The sequence below is a fragment of the Sinocyclocheilus anshuiensis genome, unplaced genomic scaffold (assembly GCF_001515605.1).
Source record: "Sinocyclocheilus anshuiensis isolate Anshui unplaced genomic scaffold, SAMN03320099.WGS_v1.1 scaffold2827, whole genome shotgun sequence".
In the NCBI taxonomy this organism is placed as follows: Eukaryota; Metazoa; Chordata; class Actinopteri; order Cypriniformes; family Cyprinidae; genus Sinocyclocheilus; species Sinocyclocheilus anshuiensis.
The window spans coordinates 177,021-200,595 of NW_015552534.1; the positions used below are offsets into that span (position 1 = coordinate 177,021).

At 37.7% G+C, this 23,575-nt stretch overlaps 1 protein-coding gene across 1 annotated transcript; it reads right to left on the minus strand.

Moving 5' to 3' along the window:
• Positions 1–14,702: 14,702 nt before the first annotated feature.
• Positions 14,703–20,087, minus strand: LOC107663740 (tyrosine-protein kinase receptor UFO-like). Its single transcript, XM_016454046.1, has 8 exons — positions 19,862–20,087; positions 19,624–19,701; positions 19,443–19,535; positions 18,922–19,043; positions 17,880–17,989; positions 17,605–17,764; positions 17,126–17,262; positions 14,703–16,340 (listed from the first exon to the last, which is right to left on the minus strand). The coding sequence occupies exons 1-8, from the start codon at positions 19,905–19,907 to the stop codon at positions 15,905–15,907; spliced, it is 1,182 nt and encodes a 393-aa protein (XP_016309532.1). The 5' UTR covers positions 19,908–20,087; the 3' UTR covers positions 14,703–15,904.
• Positions 20,088–23,575: the final 3,488 nt, after the last annotated feature.

Genomic DNA, 23,575 nt, shown 5'->3' on the forward strand with positions numbered 1-23,575 from the left:
GAAAAACGCAGGAAAAAGTGGCTTGTAAACCTGTGTCTGCGGTCGGGAGGAGCGAAGCTCGTGTGTGCTAATGGTTATTATAGGATATAATAATATATTAAGATATTAATAAAGATATAAATAGATAAATAGCCACCTCTCACGCATTGTGACAGTCAGAATTTACTCAGTGCTAAACGCCACACGTAGACACGTAAATAAGATATTATTTGCAGTTCAGAGAGCTTCACTGATTATAAAGGAACATCGTGAGATTGCGATCAATTGAAGTGAGTGACAGCTTTTTAGTGATTATATGGAAGTGCTATTTGCTCGCTTTCTAGGCAGACTATAATCAATTCAGAGTTTGAATAAAAGTTTTGTTTTAGGTGAAGCTCCTGAAACTTTGTTGCATGTACAGGGTATATTGGTCCTGTTAGCAGCACGTAAAACAACTTTTATTTAAATTCTGAATCGATTATAGCCTGCCTAGAAAGCGAGCAAATAGCGCTTTCATCTAACGTTAATCACTAAAAAGCTCACTCACTTCAATTTATCGTAATCTCACGATTCCGTGAACTGCAAACCATAACCCAATATCTTATTTACATCGTGTCTATGTGTGGCGTTTAGCATTCAGTGAATTCTGACAGTGTCACCCTGTATCTATTTATATATTTCTTTATTAATATTTTAATATATTATCATCTCCCCCCTTATGAGCAACACATTTTTGTACACGATAAAAGCTACTTGTGGTTTCTCGGTTTGTCCGATTTGAGCACCCATAAACAACGCAAAACACAGGCATTTTGAGTTTCTGCTAGTGATTTCTATGGAGAGAAAAATCATTTCCTGCCCTCCAGCTGCATTTGGCGCGTCATCAGAATCACGTGATTGCAAACAACCTATGGACTCTATGCATGGTCACTTCCGCATTTTTCCTCAGGGGGCTTACTTGCATCCGGTGCTGTGCCGAAAGCCATTGTTCCTTACATAGAGCTTTCAAAATGACAAGAGGAGAAGATGATTTTTCAGCTTACAAGAACTTCCCCGGATTACCATTTTGAGTTTCTGCTAGTGATTTCTATGGAGAGAAAAATCATTTCCTGCCCTCCAGCTGCATTTGGCGCGTCATCAGAATCACGTGATTGCAAACAACCTATGGACTCTATGCATGGTCACTTCCGCATTTTTCCTCAGGGGGCTTACTTGCATCCGGTGCTGTGCCGAAAGCCATTGTTCCTTACATAGAGCTTTCAAAATGACAAGAGGAGAAGATGATTTTTCAGCTTACAAGAACTTCCCCGGATTACTGTAAACGCACGGAGAAGGGCATTAAACGTTTCAAGTTACATCGACAACTTTAGGGTGAGTATTGTTCTATCGTCTTCTAGCAAATCTTGCTAATAAGGCTGGATAACGCTGCATGACTTCTGCACCGATTTGATCAGCACTAAAATAGCAGGGCTAAGTTAGAATTTAGCTTTAAACTCCGTCCACCTCAGGTTTTTATAACTCCTAAGAGATAGTAGCAATAACATCAGAGCTCCCGGTAATCCACGTTTGTTTGCATCTGTGGCTGTGATAGGAACGTTGTATCGTAATAAACCTTAAGTCTGACCGTTTCTGGCAGTTCATTGTTTTATTTTCCTGAAACTTGAATTGATCGTTTAGATTTAATATAGCAGTTTTCCAGGGATCCCTAACACAAACATGATGAAGCTGTTCAGTAAAAAAGCAATTGAGATCAGAAGCAATTAAGATCAGGAATGGTTAAGAGTAGGGACATCCTTTGAAATATTACTTAACTCTTTACAGTGTATTGGCATCTTTGTAACATTATATAGACTTAATTCTTCATAATTTATTTTAAATATAGTTTAATTTACAATGTAACAATTTAAAATGCAACTGAAAGTAATTCAAAATGTATCTGAAATCAATTCAATATGTAACCCAATGCAATTATCTTCACAGATTGTTTTAAAGGACTCCCATCCATACTGTTGCAGCACTGTACCAGACAGCACACTATTCAGAACTGAGAATCAGTACAGTTCCTCCTGTACAGAGCTGCACTGAATGGAGCAGAACTGGCACAAACCTAGAACAATGGTAAGTAAGATAATTATACAATTCTTTAATGAATGACATAATTAATAGACTTTTTATTATTAATATTAACATGCCCCACTGGTATGCCTACTTTATACACTCACTCTTTATTGGTTGATTTTTTTCTTTATAAAAATAAAACATTTTTAATGCAATACTTTTTTTATTGCACGTTACATGATTTGTGGATTTTAAGGCTGATTTTCTATTCTATATATATACTATTTCTATTCTATATAAAATTACAGAGTTTGAATGTAAATATACAGCTAAATATAAAACTAAAGATTTACTTTCTAATTACATCATCTTTTCATATCTTGCTATATCCATAATGTATAACATGCCTATATGATTAGCCCTAGCAGAAAAAAAAGGTTAAATAACTCTCCAAAAGGCCATTAAATGGTTCTACATCTAAAATCTAGATTGAATGAGACATGTTTTCAGAAAATACACACCACACAATGTAATAACAGTTTGATGTTAAAATCCTTACATTTACTACTCTGAATCCACTTATTACGAGTTTCTTCATCCAGGGGAGAAGTGTGAAAAACTTTTGAGAAGCCTCACAAAACGGGACACAGCAATAGCCCTCACGGATGTTTAAACTTTATGGAACTCTTCATTAAATAATTATATTACTGTGGTATAGTTAATTTGTTATGTTACAGCAATAAAATGTATAAATATTATTTGTTTTCCCTTAATAATAAAAACCTTCATTTAAAAGCTGCATGTTGTGTTCACTTGTGTTACCTTTTACTAGTGTTTAAAGTGTGACAAACATGCAAAAAAATAAGAAATCAGGAAGGGGGCCAACACTTTTTCACACCACTGTATATCAGTATGTTTGAAAGTATATTATTTAGATTTGTGGTGCTTCCATAGGCTTCCACTCTCTCGCGCACGTGCGTGGTTTAAAACACCAAATAGTTATGAAATAGCCTATGACAAGTACAGAGAGTCTCTCTCTTGAACCCACCCACCCATGCACGATAATAATGTCTATCGGCGATCTCACGGACTGGCGATATGACGATTTGAAAAATGACCATATCGCCCAAAACTAATATATATATATATATATATATATATATATATAATTTGTTAAAATGTATAAATATTATTTTATATTAATCGTTCATTGACAAAAGATTGCGGCTGGTAATGCACTCACACTATGGCGGAATACAGACCGGAACCTTTTATGCGCCCTGAGATTTCACCAGAAATACGTAGGCTGCGTGCCGTGTATAGAGTCCATTTCCCGTTTCTGTAGACCATTAATTGCGTTGTGTTGTGCACTACTGGACCACCGTACCAATTGTAGTTAGGTGCACACTGATGTAGTTTGGTGCACACAAAATGCACACTGATTGGTAAGCGCTCATTTTGGTTATGCAAGTGCACTTCTTTGTAGTCTAATTGATGCTTCCTTATTAGAAAGAAAACACAGGTGTATTTTATACAGAAGTCTAGTTTTCTTTGAACAACCAGACATGCATGACTTCTCTGGGGTTCAAACAATGGTGCATCTATCTTATTATTTATCCATTCCTTTGTTTTGCATGCCTGTTATTTGCATTTGATTTATTGTTACTGAATCTAATTAAATACATTAATTAAAAAAATTATTAAAGTGTTTGAATAAGCCATCCTTTTTTCTAAATTCGTAAAAAGTGCATGCATCTTGCTTTAGTAATATTTATTAGGACTTTTCTGATTAATGTTCCAACAACATTTAACAGATTTATTGAAGTGGAAGTGACATGACTGAGCAAAAATATCATATTTTACACATATCCCACAAATGCTTTCAGAGCATCTTGTCTTCTTGTCTTTAATAGGGGTGAAGGTGGATGAAGATGGACAATTAAAACAATGAGAAGCACTCTCCTGATAATGGTGACATTGTTTATAAGTTGAGTTGTAGTCAACAGGATCATCACCTGACCTGGGATTTGATGCTATCCCGTGCCTTATGTCCTGCTCCCCGATTACTGCTTTATCGGGTAATCATTCATATTCCTGAATCAGTATTAAATGTGAGGAATGTAACTGATCTTCATTCAGTTTAGCATGTCCCCAGTGAAACACAATCACAAAACATGAGATTTATAAAATGGCCACAATTCAGAGGTAATAATAATAATAATAATAATGTTTTATTTATATAGCGCCTTTCCAGGGCTGAAGGATGCTTTACAATGTACATTCCACAAGAAAAGAATAACACTGAAAGGGGAGACAATGATGACTGGTTAGTAGAAACAGTAAAAGAGCATTATATAGACGGGGCAACATATAGCAGAAAATAATCTAGCACAACAAATACAAAACTTAAGGATGGTAACATTCAGAAAATAAGTGAGTTTTGAGTAATGATTTAAATTCAGAAATATTATTAACATAACAGAGTGAGCGGGGGAGAGAATTCCAGAGTTTTGGTGCAATTACACTGAATGATCTGCCCCCCATTGAAGAAAAGTGATACCGAGGGACAACGAGAAGGGAAGAGTCCGAAGATCGTAGTGAATGAGTCGGAGTGTAGGGGAGAAGCAGGTTACAGAGGTACGAGGGAGCCAAGCTGTGCAATCATTTGAAAGTGAGCAGGAGAATTTTGAATTTAATACGATATGTTACTGAAAGCCAGTGGAGATCATACAAAATTGGGGTGATATGAGCAGAACACTTGGTGTGGGAAAGTATTCTAGCTGCAGAGTTTTGAATATATTGTAATCTGGAAATGGAGCTGGCTGGTAAACTAATGAAGAGGCCATTGCAGTAATCAAGGCCTGATGTAACAAATGCATGGATAACAGTTTCAGTGTCTTTAACATTGATGAAGGGACGAAGCTGGGCAATTTGACGCAGATGAAAGAATGCCGATTTGGTGATGGAGTTTATATAAGCCTGAAAGGAGAGAGAGGAATTGAAGATTACACCTACATTTTTAACAGTACTTGATGGTTTGATGTAAGAACCAGCAATCTCACAGGTGAAATTAGTAGGAATATTGCTAGTGAGTGACGGAGTTCCAATAAGAATTATCTCAGTTTTGTCCATGTTAAGTTTCAGAAAATTTAAGTTAAGCCAATGTTTTATTTCGTTCACACAAGCACAGATTTGGTCAATTTGGGCAAGGAGAGCAGGTGACCAGATAGTGTATAATTGGATGTCATCAGCGTAAAAGTGATAATTTAGACCATGACGGTGTAAGATCTGACCAAGGGGCATTATGTAAATTATGAATAATAATGGCCCGAGAACGGATCCCCGGGGACACCTTGCTTCAGGGGGACAGCAAGTTAGGGACTGACCAGATAGGTTTGGTAAATAGCTAGGCTTTGTGGAATTATTAGAAAAGCACTGGTGGACATCAGTCTTTTCTAGCAAATAATTCAGGAAGGAACAGCAAAACTCAGTTGAAACTAGAGCATCCTGGGGTGGAGGTTTGGTAAGCTTATTTATAGTGTTAAATAATGTTTTTGGCCTATTGCTTGATTTATTAATTGGACTAGAACTAGAACGAACAGAGTTGAGAGCAGATTTGTATTTTTTGAGATATGCTCAATTAAAGCTAAATGGTGAACAGTATGGCCGGTTTTCCTGTAGAGACGTTCAAGCCGTCTACCAGTAGCCTTTAGGGTATGGAGCTCAGGAGTGTACCAAGGAGAGGAGTAGGTGGAAGGGACACATCTGGTCTTAACAGGAGCATGGTCCTGTAAGATTTCAAAAATGATGGAGTGGTAGTGAGATAATATCAGATAGGGAGAAGAGATATCAAAGACAACGGAGATTTGAAGAGACTATAGAGGCACAAAATGATACAGTATCAACAGCTTTGAGATTGCGATAGGATATGACAGTTGTAGGACATTTTCTACGCAATAGCAAGCTTTGGCTAAAATCAAGCAGATTGTGATCAGAAATAGCAATATCAGAAGAAGAGATGAGAGAGACATCAACCCTTGAGGTACAGATCAGATCAAGGATATGACCATGTGTATGAGTGGGAAAATGAACATGTTGAGTCAAATCAAAACATTCAAAAATAGACAGTAATTGATTAGTATTAGAGCAGACAGCATCAACATGAATATTGATGTCACCGAGCAGAAGAACAGGAAAAGACAATGAACAGGCAAGGGTTAACAGTTCACTGAGTTCAGAAAAAACTTGGACAAGGCCTTGGGAGGACAATAGTGCAAGATAATTATAAGAGTCAGCCTTCAATACCATATATTCAAATGTATTAGTATCGTGGAAATCAAGTTGCGTGAGTCGGAGGTTATCACGATAGATGACAGCGAGACCACCCCCTTTACCATGAAGTCGAGGTCTGGACAGATACTTATATCCTTCTGGTGTGAGAAGATTTAGCTGCAGAAAGTCATCAGGAACTTGCCAAATTTCAATAGAAGAAAAACGTCAAGCTTTTTGTCAAAGATAATTTCATTGAGATAAGGGGCTTTGTCCGAGATTGATGGACAGTTTAAAAGTGCGAAGTGATAATACAGGGGATTTGAGTTAGGGGTATGCTGCTGATCACTACCAGTGAGATAGATCAAAGAGCGTTGCTTAGTCTGGCCGGCAGGCAGTAATCTGGGCATAGACGGCAGTCTGTAGTTAGTCCAGATGCATGGAAGAGCATCAGGTTTGGAGCGAAAGGTACACTTGAAGACGCACGTTGAGCGGTGTATATATCGTGGGCGACGGAGAATCCCTAGCCTCCGGCAGCATTCATACGTCATAGGATCAACACGGGCGGCAGTTCAAGGCCCTTAGCTGAGATGGTAATTATCCATTATCCAATATCCATAATGGATGTGAGACAAAAAATGAGGCAGAAAAGGAAAGAAAAAATAAAAGCTGTTGTCCAATGTATGCTGGTGCTGAATAAATAAGAGCCAATCACAAGCGAAAACAATGTTAGCCAAACCCTGAACGCCAATTCACCAAAAACAGCAGACTAAATAGGAGACAACGCACCCAGATAGCAAGCAGTAAACCAACAGCGCAACCGACTGAGAGAGCAGTAACTCACCCATCAGAAGAGCCGAACGTGGTGGAGACAAAACAGGGTAGAGGGCTTGCACACAGGGCTCGCAGCACCCCGATGGCAAACTTACAGATAGCAAGATAGCTAATGACAACAGTCCAGTTCAGAGATCAGGAGATCAGCAGTGAAAAATGGAGTAATCAAAACAGAATTCCGATAAAAATAATCCAAACAGAAATGTGAAAAACGTGGTGTTTATTCCTCTTCAAGTAGAGCTCAGCTCCAACCTACCTGACTGGAAGTTCCCCTTCAGGAACTCGAGCTGCGTTGAAACACTTTGGGAACGCACCTGCATAACCATGTACTTGAGCATGAATTAAATCAGTCCAAAAGAGTAGCGAAACATCGCCAGAAAGTGCAATCCTGTTTAGACTTTGCACCTGGGATGGTCAAAGCATTTAATTTCGAGGCCTGGTTATGTGCCGAAGGTGCCTACCCAGATTCTACGGCCCTTAGTGCTTCAGGCTTTCTGTGCTCCACCCTTCCGGAAGCCAGACCAGGAAAAGCTTGACCTAGTGTGTCTAGTTCAAGCACTGGACACCTATGTCCACAGAGCTGCCCTGTGGTGAAAATCTGATCAACTATTTGTTTGGTCTCCCACCGACCAAGCAGACACTGAGCAGGTGGATAGTCCAGGCTATCTCCCTGGCTTATGAGTCCTCTGACCTCCCGTCACCTTTGGGGGTCAGGTCCCACTTCTTATCTGGTGTGTCTCTACATGATGTTTGTGAAGCTGTGGGCTGGTCTACTCCAGGCTCGAGAGGCTCGAGAGTGCTTCTGTCTTGATATGTACGCTTTGACTTCACACGAGACAGGCATTCGTCAGTATGGTGGAGTTGGTATTCTCGTTCCCAAAGTGTTTCGAAGCAGCTTGAACATCCCTAGGTTACGTATGTAACCATGGTTCTCCGAAGGGAACAAAACGCTGTGTCACCTGCTATACTTCCTGCATCCCTGTAAGCGCTTGCTTCACCATATCAAAAGCTGCCGTGGTTTGCTCCGGATTAAATTTTATAGCCTCATGGTCTCCACATCACTCTCTGGCAACGTTTCGCTACTCTTTTAGACTGATTTCATTCATGCTTCAGCACATGGTTACACAGGTGCGCTCCCAAAGCTTTTTGATGCAATATCACATTCCCTCCTATGAACCATGGTTACATACGTAACTTAGGGATGTTTTCACTCATCCTAATTATCTTGATTTTAAGGTGTGTTTAATTCGGGCTGGAGATAAACTTGCGAGGAAAGATTGGACACCTTGCCATAGTGATTCCGTTTGATATTAAAGCATTAATCATGATTAATTAAATAAATACATTTTAATAAATAGATTTTAAATAAATAGATTAAATATATATAATTCAACAGTATTATAAATATAGTTAGATTATTTGTGTTGAGCAATTAAAAAAAGTGAATCATATTGTGTTTAGCATATTAACATTCTTGAATGTGACTATAACTGAATAGACTTGCTATTAAGGTACATCATACTTTCTTTTTCAGATTTCAGAGAACCCAAAGGAAAAGAGGGAGTAGACTGATGCAAGCCAGATTTTCAAAACTTGAACCACTGGACCACTTTTTATAATGACTTAAGTTTCCGACTTTTTAAAAAAAAAAATTTTTTAAGAATTTTATTTTCTGTCTTTAAAGAAAAATTGTTGCTCTCCAAATAGGAAAAAAAGTCCTTTTACTTCAGGTGCGTAGAGCCAAGGGAATACTTGAAATTGAGCAAGAAGGTTGTCAGCCGCACACTGAATCCAGTACAAGCTAAAAATTCTAGCAAAACATTTTTTATTTTATAAATAGCATCGTGCAAAAAGTGCAGGGTGCATGTGAATTAAAAACAAACAGACACGAGCAAGCAGACGTTTCAGCACATTGCTATCTTCAGTGCTCACTTTGCAACAAGCGTTTATCCTTTTTCTTGGTAGATTAGCAATTAGGGCCAATTAGCTGAATTTAATTATCACAAGAACTCAATTATCAAAAGTGGAGCTCCAAGAGAGTCTGGTAATTAACATACATGGCACATGATATTACAGGTATACAGCTAAATAAAAAAAAATAAAATAATAGGCAATACAAATAAGACAAATATCACAGAAAGACCCCATAAAGGAAAAAAATACAAATAAAATAAAAATTTTACAAAAACAGTACATTTCTAGTTCTTAATTATACCCTCAGGGAATCGAGACTTGAGTTTAGAAATCCAAAAGGCCTCTCTTTTCAAGAATTTCTTATCTCTATCTCCACCTCTTCTATGATGTAAGATCCTCTCAATGCCCAGGAACTTCATGTCAGACAAAGAATGTTTGACAGACTTAAAGTGACGATAGATCGGAGATGTATCATCCTGTCTTCTAATGGCACTTCTGTGTTCAATGATTCTTGTGCGTAATGCACGTGTGGTTTGCCAGCATATAACAGTGAACACAAACAGATGATAATGTAAATCACTACTCTTACAAGTTATCAATTGTCTAATCTTGTATGTTTTTAATGTACGAGGATGTGTAAATTATTTACATTTGACATATTTAGTGCAAGAGGTACAATTATAGCATGGAAAATTACCCTGGGCATCAACAAGAGTAGTCGGAGAAGAGATGTAAGTATCCGCATGAACAAGCTTATCCCCCAAACTAGAACTCATGGAAGAGACAAAAAGTGGTTGATCATTGAATACAATGAATAACTGAGGATCACTTTGGATAATGTCCCAATGACTCTTAATAATCCTCCTAATATCATTACTCTCTAGATTATATGTGGATTTAAAGATACATGAAAAGCTCTTATTACTTTTATTTGTAATCAAGTTGTTTTCCTCCTGTTTATGTAAACTACGAACTTTCGCAAATGCAATGTCAAGTCACTTTTTAGGATATCCCCGTGATTTAAAAGCTGTTTATTAAACTCCGTGCCAAAATGGCATTAAAAATGTTTATGCTTAATTTACATAGCCTTCCTTATATGGTATCAGCCCATATATGGGTTCATTTGAAAGCTTGGAGTGTCTTCTTTACAAATAATATAAATATTGGTTTTAGGATTCATAAAGCAGTACAATTAAGCTTAGAAATGTATTTGTCCCACACACGAATTTCTGCTTAACGATTGCGAATAATTTTTTCGAAGAATGTGTATTTTATATATTTTTCACAAAACAGTCAAGTCATATATCACAAGAATGCTCTCATTCTCAGGAATTTGACTATGTAGATTATTTCATTGTGTGACAATCACAGATCGAATAGTATGTCAAATTTAGGCGAAAATACCAAAAAACGCACCTGAGCTTAAATGGATTTATATAAGTTACATTTATTTACAAGTATACAAGTGCATTTAAAACAACTTTGGTTGACAAAGTGCTGTACAAAATTGTGTGGGTCCATCACCCAAATTAAAATAGACAATCACAAGATGTTAAAAGCACAGGAGTACAAATAGGTTTTTAAAATACTTTTAAACTCAGGCACGGTAAGTCAGGTCAAGTCACCTTTATTTGTATAGCGCTTTATACAGTACTGGTTGTGTAAAAGGAGATTTACAGTGTCAAACAGGAAAATAGTTTGTCAATAATGCAAGAAGACAATAACAATAACAGAGTCTAAAAATAGTCACTGTTCTGATAGATAATGGCAATTTGTTCCATAACTTCGGGCCAGCTACCACAAAGGCTCCATCACCCCTGCATTGCAGTCTAGATCTGGGTACCCGTAGAAAATGACTGGTCTGTATACAGGTTCTGGGCTTTAGCCTCAAAATCCTCTTTCTTAGAACAGATACGATGGAGTCTTAAAAACTGGCTATAGGGTAACCCGCATTTTAAGGATGTTGGGTGGGTACTCTTAGCATGAAGACTGTTCTTGGCTGTGTCTTTTCTATAAAGAGAAGAGACTATTTGTTTATCCACAATTGATATACAAGTGTCCAAGAAATTGACATTAGTGATACCCACATTTGATGGAAGGTCTTAGACAGTTATATTGAGCAAATGCTTCAAAATCCCTTTCAGAGCCTTTGTAAATGACAAAACAGTCATCAATGTATCTCTTGAACAAAATGATGACATCAGGAAAAGGATTATTGTTGAAAACATATGTCCTCCAAAAGAAAAACGAAATATAAATTAGCATAATCAGGAGCCAGTGGCTAACCCTAGCCAGGAACTAACAATTGGAATTTGCATTGATCAAGTTCTAGATATGGAGAGTTTACACCTTTTTGGGACAGATGTTAACTTGCATGAAAGACATTGGGAAATGGCACACCCTCTACAGTGAGTAACATATATCTAAACTCTTAGGATCTGTTTTACCTTTAAGTTTACTTCCTGTAAGATTGAGACCAGAGACAATTCAAATGATACCAATCATGACTGTGAATATCACTTGCATTCCTGTAGAGCATTATATAATGCTATTGACCATTCTGAGTGAGCTGAGTGAATCAAATTAATAGGTAAGAAAGGGGTTTTCTCGCATCTTCTCTCCATGAGATGTGGAAACAGATTCTAATACACTCTGTGTGTATCTCAGACACTACAAGTCTCTGATGTTCATCTAATCTTACAACATAAAGGCGATACAGGACAAATAACTAACTCAAACGGAGGGCTTATGAACGCAAAACTAAGGAGCTAATTAACAAGGCACACCTGAACTGAGGACTCTAATCAATCTATAACCCAGGAGACAAACAGGCAGGGTACAGAAGAGAACATGAACTAAATAACAAACCAAAACATAACAGAAAGAAACTGATTTAGAGCAGAACAGAAAAATGACAATAAGAGACACAAATGCATTTGTCTTATATTCAGTAGTTCAAGTATTTACATTTCAAATTTATTAAGACATTAGTGTTATATATATATATATATATATATATACGTGTGTGCTGGCATGTAACTATAGTACATATATGCTCAGTTATGTATTCTAAACATTTATTCATAGTTCATTCTTCAAAACCAGTAATGTATGATTTTGTAATATACTGATGCACCACAGTTGCACAGGGAAACTGTCACGGTTAGGTTCTGTTTTATGGACTTTAGTTGGTCTCACCTGGTTTTCCTCTGTCTTGGTTGTAAATCTTGCCGTCTTTCAGTTCAGTTCTTTGTCTTGAGGTTTTTTTTTTTTTAGTATTTGGTGTACTTGCCTTTTGCTTCAATAACAGCATGCACCAAATCTGATATGTGAAATAGAAATACGTTCAGAATCTTTATTCTGTATCATTTTTTTTCTTCTTTAAAATTCTAATCCTTTCTGTTTTTCTATATTCATTAGGTCAGCTATTCATTTACTTTACAAACGAGGTGTGTACAGCATTTTGTCATTGAGTCAGTTCACTCAAAATCAAGGCCAAATTTAGTCTCTTTTTTTAAAGTAACATTTAATTGCAATCTGTATAACAACACATCACACAGAAAAAAATCATCAATTGTGCAGGTAGTATTTATTTTAATACAAAGCATATCAAAATCACAATAATGACATTGATGTTATCAAGACAACATTAGACATAAACCTAAGGCAAACACTTGTGCACCATAAACAGAGCCATTTTAAGGCAAAATACTGGCTTTCAAAGGCACTTTGAAGTGTGCTTCTGTATATGAATTCATATGTTGATAAAATAATATTTGTACTTCTGTCAATAGAGAATGCAAAAGTTTGCTTTAAATGAATAGCTTTATTACACTGCACACCTGGATGAATTATAACGCTCTTCTCCATCATTTGATCATCACTGGCTGATTTACTGTCACGCAAAATAATTTGTAATATTACATATAGAAGATGCAGGTTTTCGCACTGAAATATCACATGCAAAAGTGGTGCAGCTGAATTTGTCCTGTTCAACTGAGGTCAGCAGAGACACTTCAAATCCGCATATTTAAACACACAGAGTTTCTTATCATGAAAGACAGTGATTGAAAAATGTGCTGAAAATGTGAGCATGAAAATATACACACCCGGTGACTGACCAACATTTTGTAGGGGGGCTGTTATGTTCATTTTGGTCTTCAATCTTTCACGTGTGCAGAGAGCAGAAATGTTCATCACAGATGATTCTAACTGAGCACTGGTACACATGAATATCATTTATATACATTTATATAGTAAATGTCAAATGTCAAATATTTGTCATCCAATGTTATATGTATCTAAAGCATTGCGGCTCATCAGAATTATAATACACAGTTACATCTGTCGTATATTAATGTACCTCAGTCAATCTTAGTACCACATTACAGTGAAAAAAAAAACTGAAAAAAAAGACCTTACCAAATATTTTCCAAACATTGGTTCTATGATGTAAAATAATTTTGCTTCAGAGCATCTATTTCACTTATTTAAATTTCAGATTATATTAAAGGCTGTATTGGAAGAAATGATTTTAACAAATGTCCATATTTCGCATTCTAAAATATTTTAAAGGAATTGCAAAATAACAATCATCTGTATTTGAACTTATTTTGAAACAGCCTTTTTTTTATATTATCACATGATAATATTATGGTAAATGTACATCATTACATTGTCTACAAGTCCATGTCAGATAAACAAAATGCATAAACAAAGAAATACACACAATACAATGACAAAAATGATTAGTGCAAAATATAAAATGTACAAAAAAAAAACAAGAAAAAAAATACTGTGCTTGAGTCTGGGGCAGCTTAATCTAGTCTACTGCCCTTTCTACTCCTCTAAACCTTAAAAGAAACCACAAAATTGGTCTCAAATCAATGTTAAAAAAGCCCTGTTGATTCAGAAAACCTCAGAAACAGAGTTATAAAAATGTACGCATACACCTGGAGGTTAGCTAGAGTGTGTGTGTAGGTCAAACACATGGTCATTGAGGATTTGGTTTGACATGTTAGACCTAACACAGAATACTATCGTCATCCTCCATGTGTTTCTTTGGATAAAGACGCTGGTCAGGAGACTTGAGAGAGTAAGATGTCTTGGAGAACAGAACCAGATTCAGACTTTGACCAGTTCTGTCCCATTCTAGAGACTGGCAGTGTCAAGCTAGTTTGCAGCATTCGCTTGATCTGACCTTTGTGTCATTGGTCATTGTAAATCCAAGCATCTCCTGAGTTGATGATGAGCATGTTGTGTGAATATCAGCAGAAAGCTAACTTTACTTTGAACTTAGAGCTTACAGAACAGGGTCTTTAACTGGTCAGATTCCAGCCGACTAATATCAGTCTCATAAGACTGCAGGTGTGCTGATTCTCTGGAACAAGGGTTTTAACTCGGTGTCATGTGCTAAAAGCATGCAACAAGATATTTGATTTGTTGCTCATCTTCCGTAGCCCTGCCACTGCACACACACTCTTAAAAAGGAGGTTCTTTTTAGGCATTGACGGTTCCATTAAGAACCTTTAAAATCCATGGAATCTTTCCATTGAATAAAACAGTCTTTATAGTGGAAAAAGATTCTTCAGATTATTAAAAATGTTCTTCACTCTAAGACAAAAATGGTTCTTTTAAGAACTGATCACTGAAAGGTTCTTTGGAAACCCAAAATTGTTCTTCTATTGCATCACTGTGAAAACACCCTATTAGGAAGCATTTTTAAAGAGTGTGCAGTAGTTTTAAGGCAATGCCATGCGTTTACTACGGTGTTCTTGGTGCTTGCTTTCTGGACCAATTCAAAAAAAAAAGAAAAAGAAAAGCCCACTCCCATGTCTCTTACGTTTTTATAAACTAAATGTCTTTAAAAAGTAATACATCTCCTAAACAAGCCGTATAATTTAAGGGGTCATTCATGTCCATCACCAAAGTGTAAAACACAGAGGTATGGGGTTATTCAGATCACTAACACTAATGCCGGGAACACACTGCATGATTTTGCACGAGTAGCTGGATTGCTGTTCAGTCTAGTTGCTGTTGTGTGCACACGACAGAGGTTCATTCATTACACAACCTTTCAGGTGACAACTCTGGTCTACGAACTACATTTCACAACTGAACCCTCGAGAGAAGTGATAAAGGAAATAATGTAAGGCCGCCTGTGAGACAGTTCTCGCGCCAGCCTGGATCTCTTCCTGTTAGAAACTGTAGCCCACAAGAAGCTTGCGATACAAGTTGTCTGTATGCTGGTTTGCAGTAAAAAAAGAAAATAAACCTGAACAGACAATGGTGGCTTGCAGAAGCCATGCGTGTTCTGTTGCGGGTCTATGACTCCTCCCCCTGAACGTCCCGCTGCCCTGTATCTTGCTCTCTCATTGGCCGTAGGTCATCGCTGATGTCATTTCCAGTCAAAACAGATTTCACACCGCAGGACGCAGGACACGATACAGTTTCAGGCATTTGTCATTGATTTCCACAAAACTGTCGGTGAGTGAAAATCGGTGCTAAAATCGTTCAGTAAGTATGAACCCCTGCATGTATGAGCAAACATCACTCAATACACCAATGATCTGCAATATGGGTTGATGCTGCGCACATCACTTGTCAATGTGGACACACAAATTACTTGTCGCTGGAAACTGATCACATAGTTTCTGGTTATGACAGAGTGTAAGACAAAAACTATAATTCATTTGATTTCTCATGACACAGGCTGAACATAAAGGACAATTTGGAATGAAAAGGAAACATGTTTGTCTGAAAAGCATAAAAAAAGACATAATTCACTTTAAACACTGAATGTCTGGCGTGTCTGTGCAAAATGATAGCTCAGCAGTCCACCAGAGGCAGTCTAGGTCCCTGTCAGCCGTGGCACTCTCTTCTTCTCGTCTCTGTCCTCCAGGGATGGCCCTTCAGAGGGCACTGGGGTGGAGCAGGAGGAGGGCACGGGCCCCGTCAGGGTCAGACTCTCCATGGAGTCAGTGTTGAGGAGGCGCTGGTTCTCATGCTGGGGGCAGATCACGTAGCGGTTGGGGTGGTGGACTTCTACAGTGGCCACTGAGCCCGAACCCTTCAGGGCCCCGAGAGCACACGGGAACCCCATTATGGGGTCCCAGCCCCCCACGGCCCTCAGCTCTCCGGAGGTCTCCTCCATATTGACATAGAGTATCTCATCTGGGTCTTGGCTTGGAAGATCTTCCAGGACCTTCTCGAGCTCGCAGCACAAGATCTCAAAGCTCGGCCTGTCCTTCGGGCTCAGCAGCCAGCAGGAAAACATCAGGGAATAGCTGTGAAAACACACAGATGGCAAGAATGTCAAGCACTACTTGTCTCATGATTGGTTGTGATGTTGTGATGTTTTTCACACAAAAAACAACAGTCTTTTATTCACACAATGCTTTATTTTTAAATAACATACTGGATAGGACACCATACTAAAATACAGATGGTGTTACTTGCACTTCTATTCAGTAGTGCCACAAAAGAAAAAGATTTTGAGTTTGCAGTCTGAATGGCTGACCATTGGTAAAAGTGTCTGTAAAACCAGTTTGGAAGTTAAGTTCAGTCAACAGCATTTGTGACATAATTTTGATCATCACCATTTTATTTTTATTTTTTGATCATGAAAAATCTGCTTTACAGTGAGGCGTTTACAGTGAGAATTGAATGGGGTCAATTCTCATACAAATAATCACTATCTGAATAGTATAGCCACAAGATATAAATAAATAACATAACCTTTCTGCTTCATACTCTATTTTAATATCTCTATTATCAAATAAATAAATGATCAAATAACAAATATTGTCAAATAAATAACAAAAGCCTTTACTTTGTTGCTGTTTCAGTGACAGCAATAACCATCACATGACAATCACATCAGTCAAAGTTTTGTTGATTCTAGCACTGCATTGTTTCCTTCTATACGCATTCATAACCCAGCAGTGCTACTTCCTTTAAAGCAAAGCTTAAGCTGAGGATGAATGTAGTGTTAACCAGAGGTTAAATATATGTTAAGCCAGGTCCAAGCACAGTGTGAAAAGTCATGCAGGTTTTTGAAAGGCAAACTCACATGCTGTCGAGGCAGTCTGGAGGCTGTTTCAGACGGTTGCCCTGCCTCAGATAATCATAGATTTCACTGTTTTCCACTCCAGGGTACGGTGTCTGACCTCGAGTCGCGATCTCCCACATTGTCACTCCAAATGACCACTGTAGGACAGACAATTGCACCTTCATAAACGATATGAACGCCGAGAAAGAGAGCAGTAAATGATACTCACTAATGTAAAACAATAGATTTAGTTTCAGAGGTCTAACAAGTTATTACATTTTGATAGCTTTGGAATAATGTGCACCGGTGCATCATTCTCAATAAGACCAGGCACATGTATTTTAATGTCAATTATGAATCTCTCTGTACATTGAAAATATTTTTTAATGCTCTAGTGTGAATAGGTATCAGAAACACGTCCGCTGCTACGCTTGTTCTAGCTCTGGAATGCTATGAATCGGTTCTTTATCATTCTGTTTATCAAATCGAGGATGAATTACCACGTCACTCTTAGTAGTGTACACTCTGTCCGCCAGACTCTCGATGGCGATCCACTTGACAGGCATCTTAGAGATGCGCCCTTGTCTGTAGTAGTCTCCATTATAGATCTTCTTAGACAAGCCAAAGTCAGCCACACACACATTCATGTTCTCATTTAACCTGGTTACCAGAGATCAAATAAAACACTCAAATCATACTATAGTATGGAGATTTCTGTAGTAAGCAGCAGTGTACGAAGCACTTGAGCTGTGTGTTTGTTTCCATCAGCACTCACATGCAGTTTCGAGCTGCCAGGTCTCTGTGAATGAAGTTTTTTCTGCTCAGGTACTCCATTCCTCTGGCGATATCTGTCATGAACTTCACCAGCATCTGAGAGGGCAGATACTACACGAAGGAGACAGACATAATCCAAATATTTAAAACATCAATGCTTTTTTTCAATGTAATGTAACATTAGTCAGTGAATGTTTTTTTCTTGTTCTTGTGTTCTTGCTTTGACAGATAGGTGGAGCCAGAGACTTTCCCAGATTCTGCTCTGACCACAGACAATAACAGAAATCATAGACCAGTGGGCTTTTAAAAACACTTCTGCGGTACAACATGTTCCTGAGAGAATGCACTGTGCCTGACGTCTGTGCTTTAGAGGAACTTCATTTATGATTACAAAGGAGTTTCACAACTCTGACCATGAGGATGTGCATCTAGCCACAAAACAAACCAGTCATCAATTAGATCTTGACAGAATCATTCACTGCGATTGCATCAGCGAGAACAGCCTTGCTTTCCTCCAGTGTTTACATTCAGCAGTGATGGTGTAATGTTTGTGAAAAAAACTTCTTTTAGAGAGAAATGCTAGTGCCAGATAGGACAAGCTGTGTCTGTATGAGCCACTGTTTCAAATTTGTGCATAACATCCAAAATATTAAACTTTTTTTCACAGTTAGATTCAGATTTTTTTTTTTCAGATAAATACATTATTATTTAAAGGAATTGTTCACCCAAAAACTAATTTTAATCTCATTGATGTGGTTCCAACATATTTATTTCTTTATTTAGTTAGTAAGAACATTTTTATTTATGTTTTCATTTTATGAAAAAGAGCATGATCATGAACATCTTTTCTGAAAGAAAGTCACACAGGTTTGGAATGACATGAGGGTGAGCAAATGATTACAGACCTTTCATTTCCGGGGGAACTGCCTCTCTTTTAATCTCTTAATCGATGCTAAAGCACTCTTCTGATCTACATCTTAATGCAGGTTGCCATATATAGTTTTTATTTGCCCGATCCCCTCAGAGCTTTTCAGTGCACTCACCACAGGTGCGTCTCCGAGTCTGGAGTACAGCAGGTAGCTGTGGAGGTCGCCGTGCTTCATGTAGGGAAGAATGACGACAGGAGACGGATAGCCTTCACTCTCCACCATCTGCAGACACACACCTGTCACACAACACAAACCATCACGCTCATCCAGCCTGTCTCACACTAGTTCTTACTGAATATTCTGTTTTACTCTGAAGATATAATTCATGTGAAGAGGCATGGGTCAAAATATTGAATTGCTGATGTCTGTTTTTATTGTGAGCTCATTCAAGTCTGTCGCAACTTCTTTCATGTCCTTATTTCTGTGATTAAAATATTCTCAGCTACTGAATACGATGCACTTCAATAATTCTGTGTATTAATATACTGTCTTAATGTGTTTCCTGAAGTGTTAGACCATGTGACTGGCCTCCTGTTACTGTATTTGTCGAGATAGAGGAGAATTTCATGTTAATGAAAGTAAAACTTTCTTGTCGTTTTTTTTTGCCGGGAGACTGAAAGAGTGAACATACTTACCAAGAAGCCGCATGACGTTCTGATGATCGAACTCCTTCATGCACGCCGCCTCTCTCAGGAAATCTTCCATTTCAGTGCGAGTGCAGATAGCGACTGAGCAAAACACAGCAGGAGGATGAGGTTAGTCTTATGAGAATGATCACAGGTGTTTTCAGAGACGCTGCAGTCGCTTTTGACTCACTTTTCATGGTCTTCACTGCCACTTTGAGCACAGAGTCCTCCTGAGTGAGCGAACCCTCCATCACAGAGCCGAACTCACCTACACACGCACGCACGCACGCACGCACACACGCACGCACAGACACACACACACACACACACACACACACACACACACACACACACACACACACACACACATCCCGTTCAGTCCAGACAATACAGCACGCGGTTCCCTACGGCAGTTACGTAACGCTCACCTTCCCCGAGTGTTTTTCCCAGCGTTAGCTTGTGTCTGTCCACCATTACGTCCTGTAGCTTTTGCTTGAGCTCATCGCTGATCCCCAGAGAGTTCACTGAGAAAAGAACGAGCCATCTGAGAGATCAGCATCCAATTTCAAAGCTGCTTTGAGTGTTTTCAACAACATGTGAAAAAAACTATAGATTCTTTAGAGAGAAACCTGGTTTTGACACTGACACAATGCTGTTTCCTCTCTGTACTGTAATATGATCATCAAGTGACACAATCAACCAAAGTCAGCTGAGAGTTAAAGGTGATACCTTGCTGACGCTGAATACACAATGATTTTTATGTTTACACTCGCTTTATTTCGAGTGTCTGCAAGTTTACATGAACTTGCTTATCATGTGTTATGTACATGTAAATCTGAACCTTTTTGAAGAGACAATTGTCTGTTTTATTTCTATTCAGATGACAAAATGAGAGGTACTATTGGAATGATATAGAGGACATAATTCAAAAGGAATTGCAAATTGTATTTGCCAACCAGAAAAAAGAAGCAAAAAGAAAACTGCTGTGAAAATTGTATTTGCAATTGCGTTTTCAATTTGTGGACGCATACATTGTGACATAATCCAAATCCAATTGCAAATTGCGCATTTGTGTTTCCATTTTCTTTTCCATTTATGTAATATGTCTGTCAAATTTTAAATGGAAACGCAAAGTCCATATGCAATTGCATTTCCAAAGTCTTACGAGTTATGATTCTATCTTTTTGGAACAGCAATAGAAAATCACCATTTGGTGTTTCACTTTCTCCGCGTCCTCCAACCCGGACAAAATTCATTGGAATCACAATCCCCTTCACACTTGCATTTCCAATGCGTATCACAATCAGCTGTCAATCAGTCTCGAGGGCGGGGTTTAGTGATCTAGTGGGAAGGTATGCCATGCATTTACTGGTGGAAAACAAAGCTCCATTTTCATTTTTATTCAATCCACAATCCAAGAGATCAGAAAAGAAAAAAAAAATCACGTTCAATCGCAGCTCATGTTCAATTTGTAGGAAGATGCTCTGAATTCTGCTTCATTTTTCTGCAACATATTTTATTCATAAACTATATTTTTATCTAATTGACATAATAAATTATCAGACACAATTTCCAGTCGCACACAGGACGAGAAGTGCAGAGCAACGCACCGGTATCACACACTAGCGCTGTGTTCAAACATCTAATCACAAAACAGGCAAAAGTTCACTTCAAATATGAACAAAGTGGTGTTTATGAGTTTGGTGTTTGACAAAACAGAGCAAATCGAAAGAAAAAGCGTGATCCATGTTATAGCTATTTATATAAAGCATACAGGCTTTATTCAAGCCACAGATAAAGTTTTTCTTAAAAATGCACAATACACGATCAGTCTTTATGAACATTAACAGTAATTTAGGACAAATATAATGTGATTTAATGCAAAACGATTGCCGCGGACGGTGTGCATATAGGCCTACTCATAGAAAACAGTTTGTTTCAATTTTAAAGAGGTGTACAGCGATGCGCTTCCTTCAGTTGCGAGGTTTCACAGATCGATCTTCATTTCTTCTTGACATTGCTATCAACCACAGCAGTCTTCTTTTGGTTTCTTTTGTTTGAAGGTGATAAATATTTAGTTCCATGTTTTTGTCTTTGTTTGAAGTGAAAAAGTTTTACAACTTTTTTTTGTTGCTAAAACAGACACATTCATTGGATATTTGTTGCCATTTTCCTCATAGGATTGAATAAAAATTAACATAGAGCTTTGTTTTCCACCAGTAAATGCGTGGCATACCTTCCCACTAGATCACTAAACCCCGCCCTCGAGACTGATTGACAGCTGATTGTGATACGCATTGGAAATGCAAGTGCGAAGGGGATTGTGATTCCAATTAATTTTGTGCGGGTTGGAGGACGCGGAGAAAGTGAAACACCAAATGGTGATTTTCTATTGCTGTTCCAAAAAGACAGAATCATAACTCGCAAGACATTGGAAATGCAATTGCAAATGGACTTTGCGTTTCCATTTAAAATTTGGCAGACATATTACATAAATGGAAAAGAAAATGGAAACACAAATGCGCAATTTGCAATTGGATTTGGATTATGTCACAATGTATGCGTCCACAAATTGAAAATTGAAAACAATTTGCAATTCCTTTAGTATATTATTGTGTAATATCATTTCATAAGGTACATTATAAAACGGATAGTTCCGGTCCTTGATTCTGATTGGTTGAGCCGCATTCGAAGCTGTTGTAAATGACTCTACAAAGTAACATACACCTTTGTTTACTTCTGTGTGTTGCTCGGCAACCACTTTGTTGGAACTACAACTGTTTCTAAGGAACTACATTGTTTGGTGGAAGAATACTGTTTTTAGTAATATCATTACACTTTATTTGCTCTGTTATTTTGTGAAACTTTACTACGTATATGGAATAACCGTTTTATAAAAGCAATAAGCCCCGTGAAGCCGTGGTTTACAGTGAATTTATAACAGCTAAGAGGGTTTTAGACTCTGCTTCGCATTGCACCTAACAATGCCCCTTAGCTGTTATAAATTCACTGTAAACCACGGGTTCTTGGGGCTTATTGCTTTATTTGAAAACAACTGAAAGTCACATTTCTTTTATGAGAATGAATTTCACTCACAGAGAATGTCCGTGTCAAAGTCAAGATTTAACAGAATTTTTTTTTTTTTTTGCTTAATATTATAATAATATTTAACGAAATAATAATAATTGGACAATATTCTGGTGGTCTGAGTTCTCAAAAACTTGACATCCTTGTGCATAAAATGAACCCAATTAACAATAAAATTAACCAAAGGCAGAAGAGCATGTGCGCTAAAAATCAAGCCTCACCCTTGAGTTTTCCTAATTCAATATTCTGTTTCACTCGGAAACACAATACGGAAATAGTTCATTTGTTCTTGAGTTTTGTTCATATAATGTTCATATAATCTCAAGTGTGATGAAAGTGAACCAATTTGGCCTTCATGGAGTAATGAAAGAATGACAGAAGAGCTGTGATGATTGTGACACAAGCAGCTGTTTATATTTTCACTGACATGAGATGAACTAGCTCTTCCCAATAGCCTCTATCTGAAGAACGCCACTGACGCTCCTGAAGCATGAACTCAGTAGAGGAAGTAAAAACTGTGTTTAGCAGCAGTGTGTCAAAACACCATATGATTTTAAAAATGTTGCAAGATTGTTTTGTTCTTCGAATGAACCCAGATGGGAATCAAGACAGAAGGTGGGATAGAAAGAGAGAGAGTGCATTAAAAAAAAGAAAAAAAAAAGAAAAAAGGGCTTTGCTATTTAAGACACGCTATTTAAGACATTGTAATTTGAGTCACAAATAAAAACTCTTAATACACTTGTATATTTAACATATCTGTTAATATCGATGTGTTCTGATCATCTGAACATTTCATACCTGAGAAAATGAGAGAAAAGGAGTCAAGAATCATTCAAAATTCAGCAGCAATTGAGTGGACAAGCGCAGTTTTTTCGTTACTTTACTGGTAACCTCTTATCCTAATGATGAGAGCGTATATCATTTACTATTTATTCTCAAATGCGGAATATAGTAAGGTGTAAAGAATGAGTAGGTGTGTTCAAGCATTACATTTAGTGTAGATTTTCATTCATTAATTGCACAAAGAACTGCATTTGCAAAATTCACTATTGAAA